This window comes from Zalophus californianus, chromosome 9 (genome assembly GCF_009762305.2).
Source record: "Zalophus californianus isolate mZalCal1 chromosome 9, mZalCal1.pri.v2, whole genome shotgun sequence".
Lineage (NCBI taxonomy): Eukaryota > Metazoa > Chordata > Mammalia > Carnivora > Otariidae > Zalophus > Zalophus californianus.
The window spans coordinates 127,826,610-127,848,893 of NC_045603.1; the positions used below are offsets into that span (position 1 = coordinate 127,826,610).

Genomic DNA, 22,284 nt, shown 5'->3' on the forward strand with positions numbered 1-22,284 from the left:
AGTAGAGAACTGTTCGATCAATTTACAAAGTTTTGTACGTGTGTGTGTGTGTGTGTGTGTGTGTGTGTGTGTTGGTTACATTTCATCCAAAAGATAGCTGACTTTTACCAGAAATAAATCAACATAGGAAGTTAACTCATTCTCTGACCTAAGATGCTGTGCTAATTTTTAGGGCTTTGGAAAGCTTAAAATATTTTACAAAGAAAAGGTCCTTGAATTAATAAACATGGCAGCACTCTTATATGGCTATTGGTGTCCCGAGTCATTTATAATTCCCTAAGCAAAGAATTTATTAGCATTTGCCTGTTTTAGGGTTAAGAGATTATTACACAGAAACACGAACGAGGGGCGCCTGGGTGGCTCAGTTGGTTAAGCGACTGCCTTCGGCTCAGGTCATGATCCTGGAGTCCCAGGATCGAGTCCCACATTGGCTCCCTGCTAAGCGGGGAGTCTGCTCCTCCTCTGACCCTTACCCCTCTCATGTTCTCTCTCAAATAAATAAATAAAATCTTAAAAAAAAAAACAACAAAAAACCCTGAATGAAGGACTGACAGGGATGATAGTACAATAATGGAAGTTTCCAACAAAGGAACAAGTGGCCAATGGGAGACAGTAAGTGCAAACCAGAGAAACAACTAGCTACCAAAAACAGGCTCCTTTTAAATTTCAGACTCTCACTGATTTCGGTGTTTATGGAAACATGTGCATTAAATCTTGACAAAGGCTTGAGATGGAAGAAAGATGTGTACTTGAACAAGCAAAGTGATGAGTAAGCTTTTCAATACAGAAGGGAAAAAAGACGACCAGGAGAGAACCAACCCATCCTAACTCTAAGGGAGAATGTGTTCATTTTCAAACTATGCATCCTGGAGCCACCGGGTGGCTCAGTCGGTGGAACATCCGGCTCTTGATTTCGGCTCTGGGCAAGATCTCAGCGTCATTAGATTAAGGCCCGCCCCTCCCTCCAGACTCAGCTGGAAGTCGGCTTCAGGTTCTTTCTCCTTCTCCCTCTGCCCCTCCCCCTGCTCATGCACTCTAAATAAACAAATAAACAAAACCTTAAAAAAAAACTGCATCCCATTCCATCACAGTAGTTATTTAAAAAGTGAAATATTGTTAGCAACCCAAATATCCTAAATGGGATAATGGTTAAATAACTTACAGTTCATACATAGAACAGAATAATCTAGAACATTAAAAACCATGTTTCAGAAAATATTCAATTATGTGAGAATGCTCATGATACAGTGCTTAATGAAAAAGTAAACTAATGAAACTAGAAATCTAGTATATGGTCACTTTTTGATTAGAAAAGCATATAGACTTAGAAAAAAATTATTGCAAGGAAACACATCAAAATATCGGCTTGTTATCTGTCAATAGTAACCACTGGTGATTCTTTTCTTCTCCACAGCATAACTTGATACAAGTCCCATAATTTGGAGAAAATATCCAGAGAGCAGTCATTTTCTGTTTTAATTATTGAAATTCTTTATAAAGTTTTCCAGGGTAACTACTTTAGAAATTATGTGATAAACTTTAAATAATGCCAATAAAAGAAAGCAAGGGATTGACAATAAATATTTGTGTAAATCTTCATAATTATTCAACCAATATTTAGGTGTCTTCTGTGAGCTCTATACTACTTTAGTTTCTATGGCCTAAACCAAATACAAAATGTCGCCCCTACTCTTGGGGATATTACCAGCTACCTTGGGAATCAAGAAATAGATCCTGAAAAGTTAACTTATGTAAGACAAACATGATTTAATAGCATAGGTGAGGTTATAATAAAGTATTCACAGAAATAAAAGACCAGTCATTTTCTAAAAGAAGAAAGAGTAAAAATCAATATAAGATTGATGAGATTATTGTTCTGCTCAAGTAATTCATCCAAAGGGAGATTGTCATTTCTGAAGACTGGAAGAAATACCAAATTTAATCAGGATGACCTGGGTTTGTTTTGTTGCTGTCCTAAAGAATAGAATGTAACTTTTTTAAAGCTAGATAATTTAGTACAGTGGCCCTCATTCTTCAGTTTGCCTTAGAATAACCTGGAGGACCTTTTGAAACCCAGACTACTGGTCCCCATCCCCAGAACAGCTCAGTCAGGAGGTCTGGAGTCGTGCCCAATAATTTGCTTTTTGAACAAGCTCCCAAATGAAGCAGCTGCTGTTGATCCAGGGAGCACACTTTGAGAACCACTGATCTAATACATTATTTTGAAATCTCTCTGGGGAGGAAAAAGTGGATGAGTCAGAAACTCAGTCTGCATGGAGTCTTGATAAACAGGAGTGGAGGAGGAAGCAAGTGCCTGTGTATCTGTAACAGTCATGGACTCCTCCAAGGGTGCCCTCCCACGCACGGTGATGCTTCCAGAAATTTCCTAATGGGAGGGGATAGGCTGCCTTTGGATTCAGCCACATGCACATACCTGCTTTGTGTGGCTATACCATGGACAGGTACCTGACCCAATCTGGGCCAACCAGAGACCATTCCCTAAAAAACTGGCGTTGGAATTGGGTCGATCTTCCTTTTCTTTTTTTTTAAGATTTTATTTATTTATTTGACAGAGACAGACACAGCGAAAGAGGGAACACAAGCAGGGGGAGCAGGAGAGGGAGAAGCAGGCTTCCTGCTGAGCAAGGAGCCCTATGTGGGGCTCGATCCCAGGACCCCGGGATCATGACCCGAGCCGAAGGCAGATGCCCAACGACTGAGCCACCCAGGCACCCCAGGTCGATCTTTTTAAGATGCAGGAAATATAAATGTGAATTCAAGTGGTGGATAGCCATTTCAGTAGCAAGCTGGAGCCAGACCAGTCTTTATTGACCTGCAAGAGCAAACTGCTAAATCTTTAAGAATTTTATGAGTCAGCTGTTAAGCACGCCATTATTAAAAGTTAAATGTTTATTTACACAAGTACTTTATAAACACAGGTAATAAATACACAGAACCTATTACATACAATCATATTACGACATTTTACTATAATTTATACTCTTGCAGTTAGTTATAACTATTGCCTCTTTGTGGTGGAAACTCCACGTGACGTGCTACCGCACATTTTTCAACAACTCCACACTTGTGAAATGTCATATTGGTAGATTCAATCAGCCACAGTGGGAATATTTACACCACCGAAATTGGCAATCGCTACAAATCTGGACTTGATTTATGATTTTGTTGATTGTCTAAACTTTAAAGAGTTATGGAGAAAATGTTACTAATACAAATCAGGGTTTCTCAACTTTGGAGCAGATAATTCTTTTTGGGGAGAGAGATGTTTGGCATCTATTTATCTATTAGATGCCAGTAACACCCTCCATCTATAGTTATGACAAGCAAAAATGTCTCTGGACATTGCCAAACATCCCCTGAGGAGCAAAATCTCTCACCTGTCAAAAACAACTGATAACAAGTGAAATTTAAAAGTGTTGTGTCTGCAGCTGTTGCCTAGTAAGTAAAGAGGAAAAAGACTGAAGGAGATATTCTTCCAGGATTCAAGAACTATTATCTGATTCAATAAAGAAGTCATCTCACATGACAAACAAATGAAGTTCTAACGTGTACCTTTGTTGTTTCACTTTTGCCTTATTCATTAATTTAGGCAAAAATATTAACTAGCATTCATGTCAGAGCTAGACTCATTCATCCTTTATAACCACAGGTTAGCTGGGGATACAAGAGTTCTGCAAAAAACAATTAAAGCATTCTGTGAGAATCAACTGGCTATATGGAACTCACAGCAAAAAAAAAATTGTATTCATTATTACCTAATAACTATTATTATTCATTATTACCTAATGTTGTGTCCTTCATATCCTTTATATCAGTAAGGATATCAGTAAGTAATTACATGAATATATATGCACACTTCTTTTCCACCAGAGAGCCAGTTTATATATTCACCAGCACAGTGCTGGCCATCATCCACCTCCTATGTGGGCTCCGTTAAACTCTTCAGTGAAGAAAGTTGGAATATCAAGAAGGAAGAGAAAAATAGATTTTCAAAAAAAAATCATAAATGACAGACAACGGAGAATAATCCCTGAGACCCTCTAGATTTCCAATTCTCTACTTGGATTCTTCCTGGAGTCCAGCTTGCATCTCTATACCAAAAAACACTACTGAATCTTTACAACATATTTCCACCCTTATTTTAAGGTGCACTTTCTTCATAGTTAATGTTTCGGAATTCAGGATGTATCTTACAACCAATGTGTTTGTAGTGAATGCTGTGGTGTTGTTCTGCCTAGGACCTCTCTTTAGGACCCAGGCACCCATCCCCCATCAGCTGGGAGTAGGAGGCGCACATCCCTCACTGGGTGAAGCCCCAGGCTGCACGGACCTGTGTCCTCCATGGTTACAGGCTCTCCCAGGCGGTGTCCATGACCAATGACCGAGTGATGTGGGGATTCCAAAGCCCAGCTCATTGCCTCAACTTTGAGCATCTCAAAGGGTCATTCTCACTGCAGAGCTCTCCATGGGGTCACAGGAGGTATGAGTTGCAAGGCTCTCTGCCAAACCCTGCCTCCTTCCTCATTCCCTTACAGATGCATCTCCAGGAGCAGTATCTAGGAGACCATAAACACTTGCATGCAAAAGAAAGCAATACATTGATCAGCAGACACAGGTGTTCAGGTTCATTTGTTAGGAAACTATTAAATTGGCATTCTAGCTTTCACATCAGCCATTTCTGTGAATAGGGTTAGCCAGTTACGGCAAAGGCTGATCCAAATCTGGTAACACATGCACAACTGAAGTTAAGGGTGTTAAAATTTGAGAAGAAAGGCTTGGATCCTGGTGGATCTACAAACAACAGCCCTGTGAAGCCTAGGCTGAGAGACCAGCTGGCAATCTCCACTGGTGTCTCTTTGTCTGGAACTTTCGCAGCGATCAAACGAGAGGGACAGCCCACACACCCATCAGGCCCTTTCTGTCTTCCTGGACAGTGCTTGTCTGCTGTGTTCTCGCCTTGTATTCCCTTCATCCCAAAGCTTTTGTACTGTTTTATTAGTGGGATGTGGGCACTGAATGAAATAAAGAGTGGGTTCAGGAGAAAAAAAATTCAAGATTAGGAATAAGAAAGGAGAAATAACCTAGAGTACAAAAAGCATTAAAGGAAATGTGAGAAATACTACCTGCAACACAATGGCAATAGAATAAAAAACGTAAAATATATGATTTCCTAACAAAAACTTATGAGAATTGTTCAACTAAAAGTATAAAACTGAAATAAGCAATTACAGTGGAAAGAAAAGGTGATTATACACCCCCCATTTAAAAAGCACCAGATCCCGAAGTTTTCACTGCATGCAATCTTTAAAAGAACAGATTATTCACGGGCGCCTTGGTGGCTCAGTCAGTTAAGCGTCTGCCTTCAACTCAGGATCCTGGGTTCGAGTCCTGCATCAGGTTCCCTGCTTGGCAGGGAGCCTGCTTCTCCCTCTCCGACTCCCCCTGCCTGTGTCCCTCCTCTTGCTCTCTCTCTGTCAAATAAATAAACAATATAAAAAAATAAAATAAATAAATAACAGATAATTCAAACTTTCTGGCTCACAGCCCCAGCTTGTGTTCCCTCTCTTGCTGTGTCTCTGTCAAATAAATAAATAAAATCTTTAATAAAATAAAATAAAATAAAATCACATCCGTTAATATCACCCCCTGAATCTCATCAGAAAAGTCTTTTAATTATTGGGAAGCTATTAAGCTCATGGTGGCAGACATAATTTATAATTGTAAAATGCTAATTTTCACTGAAAGCTCATATTTTATCACCAGCAACAAATATTGTCAGTTGTTTTCTCTAAGAGACAGGCTCACTTCGTTTATTTGCAAGAAAACATCCGCCAAATACCCAAATCTGAATAACTGTGTTTGTCCACTGGTTGTTCTTTTAAGTAAAAGTAGTGCCCCATGAAGAAAAGGGTTAGTTCAGCTTGCAATTCAAACAATTACACAGCGCTTTCCCTGAAGCCAACCATCATACTTCAGTATGCAGCAGAACTGCTTATGTGTACTTCCCGTTCCATCACACAGAGTATTAAAAAGATGCCTACTCATGTGTCAAGAGTGGGTAAAATTAATTTTTACTTTGTTTAAGAACATTTCTTGAGTGGGGCGCCTGGGTGGCTCAATCGTTAAGTGTCTGCCTTCGGCTCAGGTCATGATTCCAGGGTCCTGGGATCAAGCCCTGCACTGGGTTCCCTGCTTGGTGGGAAGCCTGCTCTCCCTCTCCCTCTGCCCCTGCTTGGGTTCCCTCTCTTGCTGTGTCTCTCTCTGTCAAATAAATAAATAAAATCTTAAAAAAAAAGAACATTTCTTGAGTGAAACTGGCTTTTGTGTGTGTGATTGCAGGTGGATGATGAATAGGACTCCCTGTGCAATTCAGTGATACTGCTTTGGTTCCTGCCAATGCATCAGCAAACTTGCTATTGCTTTTGTACATTCGGCGCAAATGTCAACTTTTGAAAGGTAATATATAAGTTCCTGTTTCACTTATAATATGGAGCAGGGTTTTCGTAACAGGAGATAATGACCTTGAAGATCATAGAGAAGCATACGTTTCCAATAATAGTCACAAAAGTGGTGGAAAAGTATAGTGGACAGTTGCTTTTGGCCTGAAGGACTAACTGCTATAGGAACTGCTGTCCCACCACAAACAACTAGAAAAACAGGCAAGGTATATGAAACTTAACTATTTTTCAGACATTGGACAACACACAACAAAGGGCTACAATTCCTAAGAGAAGGAAAACAAATGAGGTGAGCCTTAGCCCAAAATTACCACATGGAGGCAGTTTCCAGGATACAACGCAGATATAGGAAATCAAAATATCACCCAGTTGTCTCACTGAGTTGAGGAAAAAGTGCTGGCAGATTGAGGAAGCTACTTTTGGGGGCAGAGTACTAGAGAGGAAAAAGGTGTCCAGGGGCAGCTCTAGAGAAATCTGCAGAGGAGACCCTTCAAAAAAATTGGCTGAATCCTGATCTGCATATATTTGTTTATTGTTTTTTGTTTTTTAAAGAATTTTTATTTATTTATTTGACAGAGAGAGAGCACAAGCCAGTGGAGTAGCAGGTAGAGGGAGAGGAAGAAGCAGGCTTCCCACTGAGCAGGGAGCCTGATGCAGGACTCGATCCCAGGACCCTGGGATCATGACCTGAGCTGAAAGCAGACACTTAACCAACTGAGGCACCCTAGCGCCCTCTGATCTGCATATATTTGGATGAAATTCCCAAGACTGAGTAAAGAACCAACATAAAGCAGTGGGACATACAATGCCCAGAGCTCATGTAGGGATGGGCATTTTTCAGACATAAGATGAAGTCTTCAGAAGGGAATCACCCAAGTAGTGGTGCTAAATTATCCTAGTCTGAAGACTGCTTTGATTCACCCTAACAAAGCAGAAAAGCAAGCCTCAAAAGGATCAAACTGATTCCAACTAACCTAACTGCCTGTCAGATAAAAGGCCAATATTTTTGAAGGAATACAACAAAATCCCACACCCCAAAACATAAAAATCCAGTGTCCTGAGATCCAAACAGAATTACCAGACATGCAGAAAATATAATCCATAACCAGGAGAAAAGTCAATCAATATAAATAAACCTAGAAATGACAGAGATGATGAACTAGGAAAGCTTCTAAACCAGCTACTATAAATATGCTCCAGATACTCAGGAATGCAAAGGAAAACATAAACATAATGAAGAGGGAAAGGGAAGAAAACAAGACCAAATAGAACTTCTAGAGATGAAAAACACAATATCTGAAATGAAATGAAAAAAATATATATATAGCATGAGTGACCAATGGGACAATATCAAGCAATCTAAGGTGTCTGTAATTGGAGCCCCAGGAAGTCAGAGGTTGCACGGGGGGGGGGGGGACACACAGGGGGGTTGATATTTCAAGAAGCAATGGCCAAAATTTTTCCAAATATGATGAAAACTAGAAAACACACAGATCCGAAAAGCTCATGAACCCAACAGAAAACTACACCAAAGCACACCATAATCAAATTTGTGAGACACAGTGATAAAGGAATATGTTTAAAGCTGCCCCCCAAAAGTCATTTTGTAAAGAGGAACAAAGGAAAGAATGACTAGAGTTCCTATTAGAAATGACACAAACTAGGGGTGCCTATGTGGCTCAGTCTGTTAAGCATCTGCCTTCAGCTCAGGTCATGATCCCAGGGTCCTGGGATTGAGCCCCACATCAGGCTCCCTGTCCAGTGGGTAGTCTGCTTCTCCCTCTCCCTCTACCCCTCCCCCCTGTTTGTGCTCTCCCTCTCTCTCTCTCTCAAATAAATAAAATCTTTAAAAAAAGAAATGACACAAGCTAGAAGACAAAGGAGTGACATTTTTAAAGTACTGAAAGAAAAAACTGCCAACCTAGAATTCTACACTCAGCAAAAATATCCATTAAAAATGGAAATGAACTAAAAAAAATTTTTTAGACAAAAAATGTTGAGAGGATTCATCAGCAAGTCTGTGCTACAAGAAATGTTGGGCATTTCTTGGGGCACCTGAGTGGCGCAGTTGGTTAAGCATCCGACTCTTGGTTTCGGCTCAGGTCATGATCTCAGGGTCCTGCGATAGAGCCCCACATGGGGCTCAGTGCTCAGGGCCAAGTCTGTTTGTCCCTCTCCCTCCCCCTCCACCCCTTCCACCCTCTCTACAACAAATAAATCTTTTAAAGAAAAAGAAATGTTGGGCGCCTGGGTGGCTCAGATGGTTAAGCGTCGGCCTTTGGCTCAGGTCATGATCCCAGGGTCCTGGGATCGAGTCCCGTATCAGGATCCCTGCTCAGCGAGGAGCCTGCTTCTCCCTCTGCCTCTCTCTCTGTGTGTCTCTTATGAATAAATAAATAAAAACTTTAAAAAAACTGAATATATAAATAAATAAAAAATGAAAAAAAGATGTTGAGGTTCTTCATATGGAATAAAAATGTTGCAAAAGGACTAAAAAGTAGTATGGAAATGCTAAATATGTGGATAAAATATAAAAGATTTTTCCTAATTGTTTAATCTCTTTAAAAGAAAGGTAACAAACGGCTGCCTGGGTGGCTCAGTTGTTAAGCACCTGCCTTCGGCTCAGGTCATGATCCCAAGGTCCTGGGATCAAGCCCCTCATTGTGCGCCCTGCTCAGCAGGAAGCCTGCTTCTCCATCTACCACTCCCCCTGCTTGTGTTCCCTCTTTTGCTGTGTCTCTCTCTGTCAAATAAATAAATAAAATCTTTAAAAAATAAATAAAATTTAAAAAATAAAAGAAAGGTAACAAACTATTTAAATCAATAATTGCATTAAATATAAATTGCCTAAACAGTATAACTGAAAAGCAGAGATTATCAGGTGGACTTAAAACAAAAAACAAGACCCAACTATATGATATCCACAAGAATCCTAATTTAAATATAAAAGCACAAATAAGTTAAAGATAAAAGGATGGGAAAGGATATATGCATGCTGCCATTAATAAAAAGAATTGGGAGTGGCTAATATCAGACAAAGTAAACTTTGGAATAAGGAATATTATTAAGGAGCAAGAGAGATTTTATAATGATAAAGATGTTGACATAACAAGAGGACAGGCAATCCTAAATGTGTATGTATTTAATGACATAGCATCAAAATACATGAAGCAAAAACTGTTAGAATTGAAAGAAGTAAACAAGTCCAAAATTAGAGGTAGAGATTTCCATACATTACTACCAGGAATTGATAGAATAAATGGACAGAAAATCAGTAAGAATACAGTAGGCTTGGACACTATCAAAACTAACATGAGCTAGTTAAAATTTATAGAACAATCTACCCTGAACTTCAGAATGCATATGTGCTCTTTTATTTATTTTTTATTTTTATTATTTTTTTTAAGATTTTATTTATTTATTTGACAGAGAGAGACACAGCGAGAGAGTGAACACAAGCAGGGAGAGTGGGAGAGAGAGAAGCAGGCTTCCCGAAGAGAAGGGAGCCCAATATGGGGCTCGATCCCAGGACCCTGGGATCATGACTTGAGCCAAAGGCAGATGCTTAACGACTGAGCCACCCAGGTACCCCTATTTATTTTTTTAAAGTGAGCTCTACACACAACATGGAGGTTGAACTCACAACCCCAAGATCAAGAGTCACATGCTCTACCAAGTGAGCCAGCCAGGTGCCCCTACATACATGTTCTTTTAAAGTCCATTTGGAATACGCACTAAAACAGATCATATTCTGGGACATTAAACAAGTCTCAATAAATTTAAAAATATTAAAACCATGTACTGCATGTTTTCTGATAACAAACTAAACTAGTAATCAATAACAGAAAGACATCTAGAAAAATCCCCCAATACTGGAAATTAAACACCCTTATAAATAACCCATAGAATCAAAGAAGAAATCACAAGGGAAATTAGAAAGTATGTTGAACTGAATGAAAAACAGAGCACAGGGTATAAAAATCTGTGGGATATAAACAGAAATCTTCAGGCCCTGATAGATTCACGGGAGAAGCTACCAAATATTTAAAGAAGCATTAACACAAATTTTGGACAGTTTCTTTCAGAGAATGGAAAAGGAGGTGACACTTCCCAACTCATTTTATGAGGCCAGCATTCCCCTGATACCAAAACCAAGGACAGTACAGAAAAAGTAAACAACAAACCAACATGTCTCATAAACCTAAGACGCAAAATTCCTTAACAAAACATTAGCAAATTCAATCCAACCGTGTATAAAAAGAATTACATACCTTAATGAAGTGGTATGCAAGGGTGTGGTTCAACATCCAGAAATCAATCCATGTCATCCACCATATCAATAGGCTAAAGAAGAAAAAGCATGTGACTATATTAAGTGACAGAGGAAAAAAGCATTTTACAAAATCCAACACCCACAGCAGAAGACAGCAAACTCGGAAAAAGAGCATTTACAAAAAACCTATAGCTAATATCATATTAAATGGTTAAAGACTGAATTGTGCCCCTGGTGGGTTGGGGCACGACCCAAATGTACACCAACTGATAAATGGATAAATAAATTGCGGTACAATCCATTCAAAGGAGTCCTATTCTGCAATAAAAGGGAATTAACAGCTGAGACATGCAATGACATGAAAAAGTTTCAAAACATTATGCTAAGTGAAATATCTCGGACACAAAATACCATACACTGCATGATTCCATGCACGTGGATTTTTTTTTTTTTAAGTAGCCTCCACGCCCAGCATGGACACCAATGTGGGGCTTGAAGTCACGACCCTGAGATCAAGTCATCCTGATATCAAGACCTGAGCTGAGAACAAGAGTCAGATGCTTAACCAACTGAGCCACCCAGGTGCCCCTCCATGCACAGGAATTCTTAAAAAGTTAAAACTATAGTTATAGCAGATTAGTGACTGCCAGGAGCTAGGGTTTGGACTGACAACTGACTACAAAGGGGCAGGAAGGAACTTTTTTGGGGGGGATGGAAATATTACACATCATGAAGTGGTAAAAGAGATACTTCTAGAACCTCCCTGAACTCCCTATCACCTGGTATATCCCACATACTGATTGTATCCATTCCTTAGTGCGCTCTACCATTCTCTTCTCCTGTATGAACCACCACATGCCAAAATATACACACTTCACCAATTTTTCGAAGAAAGCCCTATTTGTGACAAAAGCTGCTACAGTTCACAGCATCTAAAACAAGGGACAAACATTGCAAGTTGGCAATAGCAGTGGTCATGAGAAAAGCTGGTTATGAACAGCCTCTAAGTGTCAGAAAAATCATTCAGAACACATTTATGTACTATATTTCATCAATTTTAAGATGCTTTTTTTTTTTTTACACATTTTAACTTCTCTGAAACAGGGATGCATCTCTCAATTGGTGACATCATGTCATTATAACTGGGTGTGTTTATGGGGCGCCTGGGTGGCTTGGTCACTTAAGTGTCCGAATTTTGATTTGGTCTCAGGTCATGATCTCAGGGTCGTGAGATCGAGCCCTGCATCCAGCTGTGCCCTGGATGTGGCAAGCTGCTTAAGATTCTCTCTCTCCCTCTCCCTCTGCACACCCCCCCACCCCTGCTCTAAAAAAATAAATAAATAAAAATAAAATAATATTTGGGTGTGTTTATTTTTCTTAATAGTAAATTTCTCTTAATGGTGCACCTTAGAATTGATGGCTTCCACAGAATCAATAAACTGCAGAATGTCTGGACAGAGGATGCACAGGTTTTTGTTGTGGCTGACAAGGGTAAGACCAAAGAGATGAGAGCCAAAAGGCAGAATCCAGAGGACTGGAATCCATGCCCTGGGCCAGAGTCTCCATGTTATGTATGAAATTATCAGCCCTGTGGCCACGTATTCCTGTCCCCACTCAAGGCTGAAGAGGTACCCCGGCAAGCAGTGCGGACAGGAACAGGAAGTCACTACTAGAAATGGCTGGAAGAGATAGTGGTTGGGAAATGTAACAAGGGCAGGTCCCATCTCCAGCAGGTGGCACCACAAACAGAAAAGACAAATAGATGCGCTTGGGCCTGGCTTGCTCACGGAACAGTAGGGTCAGGCAATTGCAATATGAAATTCAGTAGCTAAGGACGTTGGGGACCTTAGCTAAGGGGCAGAGCGTGAGCACTATAATTAATCTTTCTGGACTTCAGTTTCTTCATCTGTCAAATGAGGAATAATAATAATAACAACCTAAAAGAATTAGTGTTGATTAAAAAGAGATAACACAGGGGCACCTGGCTGGCTCAGTCAGTGGAGCATGCAACTCTGGATCTTGGACTTGTGGGTTCAAGTCCCACACTGGGTGTAGATATTACTTAAAATCTTAAAAAAAGAGAGAGAGAGGGAGAGATAATTCATGTAAAGGGCTAAACATAGTGCATGGCATATGTAAGTATTCGATGATTTTATGTATCGTTATGGTCATTTCCATAAATATTTTAAAATTCACCCATTCACTTATTCATTCTTTCAACATTTATTTAGCAGTTATGATGCTAAAACCTGAATAGTTTATTGTAGTTTGTTACTGTTTTTTGTCTTTTTAATCTGCTTAGCAACAGCCAATGGCAAATGCCAATTTCTCCTGACTTAATTATCCACAATATATTTTATTTCCATTCCATCATCCTGTCAGTTAGGCAATTGGTTGAATAGGGCTATAGTTTTTACTCTTCACATTAAAACCAATGCTACTGACTCATTGTAAAATATACCATGTCAACAAAGATTTAGAAAGATACCTAAGACTGAAGAAAGAAAAATAGAGAGTGGCTGTGTCACATAAGGAGGTGTGACTGTAGGTCAGTCATTTGCAAAATAAAGATAATACTTAACCGGCAAAGACTTTGAGAGAAACAAATGAGATGATGGATGTCAAAATGCACAAATTAATATGATAAATGGACTCTTAATCATAATAGACTTTTGTTACCAAAAATAACATGATACACCTGAAACTAATTATACCTCATTTTTCAAAAGATTTATTTACTTGAGAGAGAGGCAAAGTGAGAGAGAGAGAGAGCACGAGCATGGGTTAGGGGCAGAGGGAGAAGCAGACTCCCCACTGAGCAGGGAGCCTGACGTGGGACTCGATCCCAGGAGCCTGGGATCATGACCTGAACCGAAGGCAGATGCTTAACCAACTGAGCCACCCAGGTGCCCCAACCTCAATTTTTAAAAAGTAAAAAACAAACAAACAAACAAACAAAAAAACCAAACATGATTTTCCTTTGATTATAGTATTTAAATGTATTTACATAGTAACTTCCTACTGAAAAATCCCCAAGTTTAATTCTCCAAACTCCTGAGAAAGACAAGGGACAGAAACAATATATTATCCTGAGTTTATATACCACTTTTTAATTGTATTGATGAAAAACATTTTTTTTAAAGATTTATTTATTTATTTTAGAGAGCTAGAGGGTATGTATGAGCAAGTCCGAGGTGGGGGCAGAGGGGGAGGGAGAGGGACAAGCAGACTCCGTACTGAGCAGCACCTGAGCCCAATGCTGGGTTCTCAATCTCATGACCCTGAGATCATGACCTGAGCCAAAATCAAGAGTCAGACACTCAACTAACTGAGCCTCTCAGGCGCTCCTGACAGGAAATTACCCAAGATGTATTAATGGGCATTAGTGCTAAATCTAGAATCTGTGCCTCCTCTTTCCCAAATTTGTGTCTCTACCCTTTGATTCTAAGCCCCTTAATCTTTCAAAAGAAAAAAATATATACACATAGACCAGAGGTTTCTCATCCTGGCTGACCATTAGAATCATCTGGGAGCTTTAAAAAAATACTAATGCCCAGGCCTTACTCCAGATCCATTAACTCAGAATCTCTGAATGTGGAGTCTGGATATCAGTCATTCTAAAAGTTTCCCAGGGGATTCTTATGTGCATCCATTGTTGAGAAACACTAGTAGAAAATTAAACATCAGCTACGCAATTTCAAAAGCACGTGTGTACCCCTTCCAATGTCAGCTTTTCTCCTGAAATGGTGTTGTTGAGTATATATTCCATACAAGGCACAGCACTAAGTGTTGACTGCCATGGCATCCTTTCCTCTATACCCCCTTACCTTTTATTTGTACTTTTCTCGTTGTCGTTAACAGTCTGCCTTGCTGTATAGTTATTTTTGTACTTACTTAAGCCATCTTTTAGAATATCTCTTTCTTGGGGCACCTGCCTAGTTCAGTCAGAAGAGCATGTGACTTTTGATCTCAGGGTTGTGAGTTTGAGCCCCACATTGGGTGTAGAAATTACTAAAATAAATAAACTTTAGAATATCCCTTTCTTCAAGATAAGAACTATGACCGTGCCCTTTAATGGGAGCCATCTGCTTAATGTTTTAGTTGCCCACCCTTATCATTTCATCTTGGAATGGCCCTGTATCTCACCTTCCCGGTGCTCACTCCTGCCACACACCTCCCCTCTGAATATTACACCCATTTTCTTTTCCTATGTTCAGCTCTCACCTCCACATACTTTACTTTTGTTCTCAGAGAATTCCATTTACCATTTGTCTTCATTCTTTCAAATGTTTTATCCCCCAAGTGTTACCTGAATAACCTTACAATTCTTCCTCTCCCTCCATGGCTCTTCCTGGTTTCACCCTTTCCCACTTCCTACTACCTCTTTGCCTCATCCCCTCCTCCTATAACTTAACCACTTTTCTTCTAAATTCCCCATAGGGGGTATTAGTCCTATTCAAAGGATCTATTGCCAATGGGATGGAGCTGGGGTGCTCAGGAGTGGGGTGCTCTGGTCAGTTCTGGTGAGGTGTTCAATTAGAACTAGATCCTGAAACAAGGAAAAGAGTAGCAGTTGGTGGAGGAGGACCTGATCATTCCACACTGGAGAGACAGGATGGAGGACAGGTAAGGGACAGAGAATAAGGGCTATTGTCAAAATGAAACGTGGAAGAGGTAAATCAAGAAGAACAGCCAAGAAGTTAATGGATCCAGCCAAGAGGAAACAGGTTAGAGTCAGGAACAGACAGACAGAGAAGAAACATAGGTAACAAAGTGCAGAGATCAGAGTCCATGAGCAAGATAGTTAGATGAATGTATTATTTACAGCTTCCTAATTGCGTGCCACACCTCTTTTTGCTGTACCCTGTCAGTATTTTTTTTTAAAGATTTTATTTATTTGACAGAGAGAGAGAGAGACAGCAAGAGAGGGAACACAAGCAGGGGGAGTGGGAGGGGGAGAAGCAGGCTCTCTGCTGAGCAGGGAGCCCAATGCGGGGCTCGATCCCAGGACCCTGGGATCATGACCTGAGCCAAAGGCAAACGCTTAACGACTGAGCCACCCAGGCGCCCCAGTACCCTGTCAGTCTTCAAGTGTTCATACCTGGATGGTTTCTGACTCTGTTCTCCATAAATCTTTCCCCTGAGTGTTACTAGACTGGGGTTTTGTGGGGTAAAAGAGGTGAAAATTGCTAGAGATTTATAGTCCTTATAGTAGATGGTAGACTGATATGTTAGTTTCTTATATGTGGTTCCTATTAACAGGGCTAGGGTGAAAATACCTGCCATGAGAAAGTAATGTCAGGTGTTATGAGGGAAGGGTTCAACCAGGCATAAATGTTGATTCAAAGAGGTAGAAGCAGAGGTAATCCTAAGGGTAAATCAAAGTCATTGTAAAGAGAAATTAAAAGTCCATGCCCAAGGACAACATTAAGCATGAGATCACAGGGACAAGTATATGCCCACAAACAGGAGGTGGAGCAAGGAATCAAGAGCCAAAGGCATTAGAAATATCTACCCAAAGCAGAGTGCAATCCTGAAATAAATATTTGGCATTCTAAGCTGTGCACAACGTATCAGAGCAGGAATTCATCTACATTGAGAATTGGACTCATGTGCTAGGAGTAGCTGGCCAGTTTAAGGATACAGACAGGTTAATCTCTTCCAAAATGTCCCTCCTATCAGACAGGATAGACCTAGAGTTACCCATCTGGGTATTCTTGACTAAGAAATGGAGTTGCCCTCTGGGTTGTATATGAGTATCCTTTAACCATCTTTCAGTCTGGGCCCCACCCATTGGGCCAGAGTTAGAACTATTCTTAGAGGCTGTGGCTACATCAACTCACCAATCACTTGTTTGGGGCTTTATATAAGATTGCTGGGGTGAGTCTTTGGGGTGTGTAATAGAGAACAGGTGCTAAAATTTGAGGTAGAAACGTATGAACAGAGGTACTGAATATGGGAGATACCCAGAATTACGGACTTTGTCATTACAAAGGGCCCAGACTCTCTGACAAGGACAGATGAGGACAGTGGTAGAAGGACAGCTGGGACATCTCCCATCCGACTCATTTCCCTCGCTATTTGGTATTTATTGACTATGGCCTTGTATTATAATGTCTCTTGTCATGCTACAGGGTGTCCTATAGGTGTTTTGAACAGCCTGAGCTCCTACATAGATTTGACCAGGAGCTGGGCTCATAGAGGTTCAGGATCATAGAAGGAAGAGGTGGTGGTAAAGCAATAAATACCACAAAAGGGAGCATTCAGAGGAGGGGAGTTCAGAGAGCTATTATATATAAATTCAGAGGTTATTTCTGGATTACTCACTTATCTGTTCATCTTTGCCACCATTAAGGTGTACAAAGAGTGCCACCTTCCCAGCCTCCTCTGGAAATTATTATCCTCAATAAATTCTGTAGCTGCCTAAGAGTATCTGGGCACTAGATCATAGTGATTTCCAAATGTCCCAGGAGAGTCATTAATGCAGATGATATTTCAGAATCCATTGAGTCAAAAGACATAAGGTCTTTAAGCACAGCCCTGCCCTGACCTCCCCTGAAAGGGGGGAGTGGAAGTTACAGGATCCACTCAGGGGCCAGAGCCCTTCTCCCTCAGCAGCAACTTGGTAAAACTGAGTGATGGCTCTATGGAGAGCTCTTCCTTTGCCTTGCTTCAACTACCTTCCAATCCCTAAAGGTAAGTAATATCACCCCTGAGCAAACAAAGACCTGGCATGATTACATAACTTGCCCACAGTCATACAGCTATGAGCAGAAGACCTAGAATCTGAACCCATATTTGCCTTAGTTCAAAGTCTATGATCTTACCAACCACTGCCTCAACGTAAAAATGAACAGTATTGGAGGACAAAAAAGCACAGCTGAACCCCATGTCAGTGAGACAATCATTAAGGCTTACTGATTTCAACACTAATTCCCATCACGGCCAAAGAGGAAGAGAAAGTGAGCAAATTGTGGCCACCTGTTCGTCCAGAAGAGCACCAGAGCCCAGCTATGCTAGAAATCAATATAATCAATATAAATGCAGAGATTTTCAGTAAGTAGGTCTACCTTGGAGTGTCTGGAAAAAGATATTTTTGTTGTTGTTGCTTCTTTATTTTTATTTTTCATCAATGGCCCAACCTGCTTTTGATAATGAAATGACTTTCTCAAAATGGCTAGGCTTATACTCACTCAAGGCTCCTTCCAGGACCTAGGAGACATGAGAACACCAATAGATTTGTTAAAATAATCCTTTAAATGAGAGAAAGAATTAGTCTCAACAGGAAGCTGAAATTATAGAATCTTTAAAACTAGTATAACCATGTTATAGAAATTTGGAAAACAGAGAAATGAAAGCATACATAATTCCAACTCTACCACCATCATTGTTACCATTTCATAGAACTTATGTATATATTTTCTATGCATATTTACAGACTTTGTAATAATTGTGTGCATATTTTGTACTCTTTTAAAAATTTTAACTCCAGTATAATTAACATACAGTGTTCTATTAGTTTCAGGTATACAATATAGTGATTCAACACTTCTGTACATTACTCATTAAGATAAGGGTACTCTTTAATTTCCTTCACCTATTTCCTTCATCCCCCCGACACCTCCCCTCTGGTAACCATCAGTTTGCTCTACTACATTTAAGAGTCTGTTTTTTGGTTTGTCTGTTTTGTTTCTTAAATTCCACATATGATTAAAATGATATGGTATCTGTCTTCCTCTGACTTATTTCACTTAGCATTATATCCTCTAGATCCATCCATGTCGTTGCAAATGGCAAGATCTCATTCTTTTTTATGGCCGAGTAATATTCCATTGCATATATATACCACATGTTTATCGGTTCATCTATCAGTGGACACTTGGGCAGCTTCTGTAATTTGACTATTGTAAATAATACTGCAATAAACACAGGGGTACAAATATCTTTTCAAATTAGTGTTTTGGTATTCTTTGGGTAAATACTTACTAGTGGAATTACTGGACCATATGGTAATTCTATTAATTTTTTGAGGAACCTCCATACTGTTTCTCACAGTGGCTGCACCAGTTTGCATTTCCAGTATCCTGCTTTTTTTTCCTATTACAACATAGGCACTTTTACATTTTGATTAACAGCCTTCTTAACAGTTTATTTAGTTAGCTATATAGCATTTCATGAAGTGTGCTACAACCAAAATTTACTTAAATCATTCCCCTGCTATTGGATATTTAGGTCATTGCAAGTTTTTGCTGTTTTAAATTATTCTGCAGTGAACATCTTTATGCAAATAGCATTTTATTGGCATAAAGTGTTAAGATTCTGTACTTCTTCTTATATTCACTACTCTAGGCCTAATCTTAAACATCATATCTCCGAATTAATAGATTAACATGCTAGCCAGTCTCCCTTGCTTCCAATCTGTCCTGCATAACACTAAGAGATTAATTATCCCAAAATACCACTTTCATCATATTCCTTTTCTACTTAAGATATCCTTATTTGCCTGTCTTCCACGTGGTATGATTGGACTACTCTATTATAACCCTTACAGGCCAAAACGTAAAGTGTGTTGGGCCCCCAAAGGCTAACCGGTAGGAACCAGGGAAAAAACTGTAGCCAATGAGACTAGATTCACAATACACTAACCCAGGAACAATAGTGGGTCCCTAAATGCTTGTCACAGTGTCCACTGAAGCAAGAAAAACTTGGGTCCAGTTCAAGTTGGATCCACCGGGAGGTCTTATCCAGTAAGGACACGGCATTGATGGTCACTGAGGGGTGGTAACAGACACAGTCAAGCAGAACCAGAAATCAAAGTTCGAGAGAAGTTTATCCAGGTTGAACGAGACTTAGAGTGGGGTGAGCGGTGTCAGATACCCAGGGGTATAGGAGCCAACATAAACTAGACAGGGGATCAGAGCCCAGCCAAATTGGTCTTGGTTTGTGGCATGGTTCCAGAACTACCAGATTATACTAGAGTGCAAACAAGGAACCAGGGGAGAAGCCCAGTTGTATAAAGTAGGCCCGTGTAAGAGACAGTAGGGAAGTCTGTGCCTGCAAGCAGCAAGCAGGCTTGTATGTATTTGGGTTTTGGGGGAATCACCACATGATATGTCTGGTTGAGAGCAGTGGACTATGTCTGGAGCTAGCGGACCTGGGTTCTTAATGTACTACCCAGGGACTGAGAAGATCTATTTATTACAAGGCCACAAAGACTTAGCCTGCTGGTGTCAGCGCCCCCTATCTGCAGCAGGCAGACACTGACATCCAGAAAGAGACTCCAACCAAAACTCAAATTAAGTGAAAACACATACTGATGTATGGATAATGAGATGCCTACGTATGGTACAATCCACCAACCTTTTAGCCCGAAGGCATTATCATTGTTAAAAAGATATATAATGCCCTATCAACTTCACATAAACAGTATCTCAATGTAAATTTTCTATTTTTCCACAAATTGAGAATTAGCTAGAAGTGGATTCGGGTTGAGGGCAGAAGAAGGCAAGAGGAATTCAGAGCTGGCAGCAGACTATTAGACATTGTATTAGTCTGGGTTCTCCAGAGAAACAGAACCAACCGTCTATATGAATATACAGAGAGATTGGTTTTAAAGAATTGGCTCATGCAATTGTGGAGGCTGACAGGTCCAAAATCCGCAGGGCCAGGCCAGCAGGATGGCGCCCAACAAGAGTTGATGTTGCAGTTTTGTTTTTTTTAAGATTTTATTAATTTTGAGAGAGAGAGAGAACACGAGTGGAGGGAGGGGCAAAGCCAGAGGGAGAGAGAGAATCTCAGGCAGACTCCATGCTGAGCGCAGAGTCCAATGCAGGGCTCGATCCCACAACAGTGCAATTACAAGCTGAGCCAAAATCAAGAGTCAGACATTCAACTGAATGAGCCACCCAGGCACCCCGATATTGCAGTCTTGATGCAAAGGCAGCCTGGAGGTAGAATTTCTTCCTCTTTGGGGAATCTCAGCCATTTTCTCTTAAGACCCTCATCTGATTGGGCAAGGCCCACATTATTACAGAGAGTAACTGTTTGACTCAAAACTCTACTAATTTAACTGCTAGTGTCATTGAACAAACAAACTCTAAACATGTTTGACCAAACAACTGGGCGCCATAGCCTGGCCAATATAAAATTAACCATCACAGCCACTGAAACGAATCCATTTCTCATTCTTATGTTTAAGTACTTATCTCTCATGGATCCTGAATACAACCCTTCCCTTGTTGAGTCAGGTCAGCTCTGCCTCTTTCTTGTTCACTAGCATTCACCAGTAAATCATGGCCACTGCTGCTGCTGTGAATACCAATTTCTCTGCCTAAGCAGACCTCTCACTTCCTTCAAGAGTTCAAGTTCACACCAATGCTTCTCTACCAAGTCTTCTGCCATGTGTGGGCTCAAACCTGAGGTGGCAATTCCCTTCTGACTAAATCCAAAAGAAAAGATATAATGAGGCATCAGAAAAAAGCCACAGAGGAATGAGAGCTGGAGCTAAAATTTTCCCCTCAACATATTCACTAACCTGAAAGAAGACTAGCTACACAAGGAAATACATTTGAGAGAGCCATTCTCCACCTATTCGTGACACTCAAGAACACTGCAGCATCTCTTCAAGGTCAAGAACACTTATTTATAGCTGAGTCCTGCTTCCTTTAAATTTTTCAGTGTTGCATCATATATTTAGTTGACGACAGCCAAATTAAGCACAGATGATAATATAGAGTTGATTTTTTATTGAGATAAAATTTACATGCAGTTAAATGTATAGATCTTAAGTGTATGGTTAAATGAGTTTTGATTAACATATACACGTGTAAACACCACTTCCTTCACTACGACTCCCTCCTCATGGACTTGGCTTTTTATTAAATAGCCTCTTCTCTATTTTTTCTTTATTTGTTTTTAAATAATAGATTAGGGCGGCTGGCTGGCTCAGTCCGTAGACCATGAGACTCTTGATCTTGGGGTCGTGAGTTCAAGCCCCACGCTGGGTGTAGTTTACGTAAAAAAAATATGTATACATATGTAAAATAATAGACTTTCTTTTTTAGGGCAGTTTTAGGTTTATAGAAAAATGAGCAGAACATACAGAGTTCCCAGATACCCCTCTCCCCTCTGCCCCGTTTCCTCCATTGTTAACACCTTGTATAGTGCATTCGTCAGAACTGATGAGCCAATATTGATAGATTATGATTATCTAAAGTCCAAATTTACAGAAGGGTTCACACTTTGTGTTGTATGGTCTATGGGTTTTGACGAATGTATAATGACATATATATACCATTACAGTATCATAGTTTCATTGTCCCTGTGCTTCATCTAGTCATTCTTTCCTCCCACCTTCTGATCCCTAGAAACAACTGGTATTATTTTCTCCATAGTTTTGCCTTTCCAAGAATGTCACATAGTTGGAATCACACACTATGTAGCTGTTTCAGATTGGCTTCTTTCATTTTGCAATATGCAGTTAAGTCTCCTCCATGTCTTTTTGTGGCTTAATAGCTCATTACTTTTTCATCA

The 22,284-nt window shown here is 40.1% G+C and overlaps 1 protein-coding gene across 8 annotated transcripts in view; it reads right to left on the bottom strand.

Moving 5' to 3' along the window:
* Positions 1–22,284, bottom strand: part of PRPF18 (pre-mRNA processing factor 18) — a 103,851-nt gene that overhangs the window by 52,936 nt on the left and 28,631 nt on the right. For 6 of the 8 annotated variants that reach the window (XM_027592109.2, XM_027592108.2, XM_027592107.2 and 3 more), the window contains 2 exons: positions 17,946–17,964; positions 10,751–10,823 (listed from right to left, as the gene is read on the bottom strand). In XM_027592109.2, the coding sequence (XP_027447910.1) occupies positions 10,751–10,823; positions 17,946–17,964 (92 nt within the window). Of the gene's footprint in view, positions 1–10,750; positions 10,824–17,945; positions 17,965–22,284 lie in introns of those variants that run through there. The other 2 variants (XM_035729130.1, XM_035729129.1) reach the window with 2 other exon arrangements.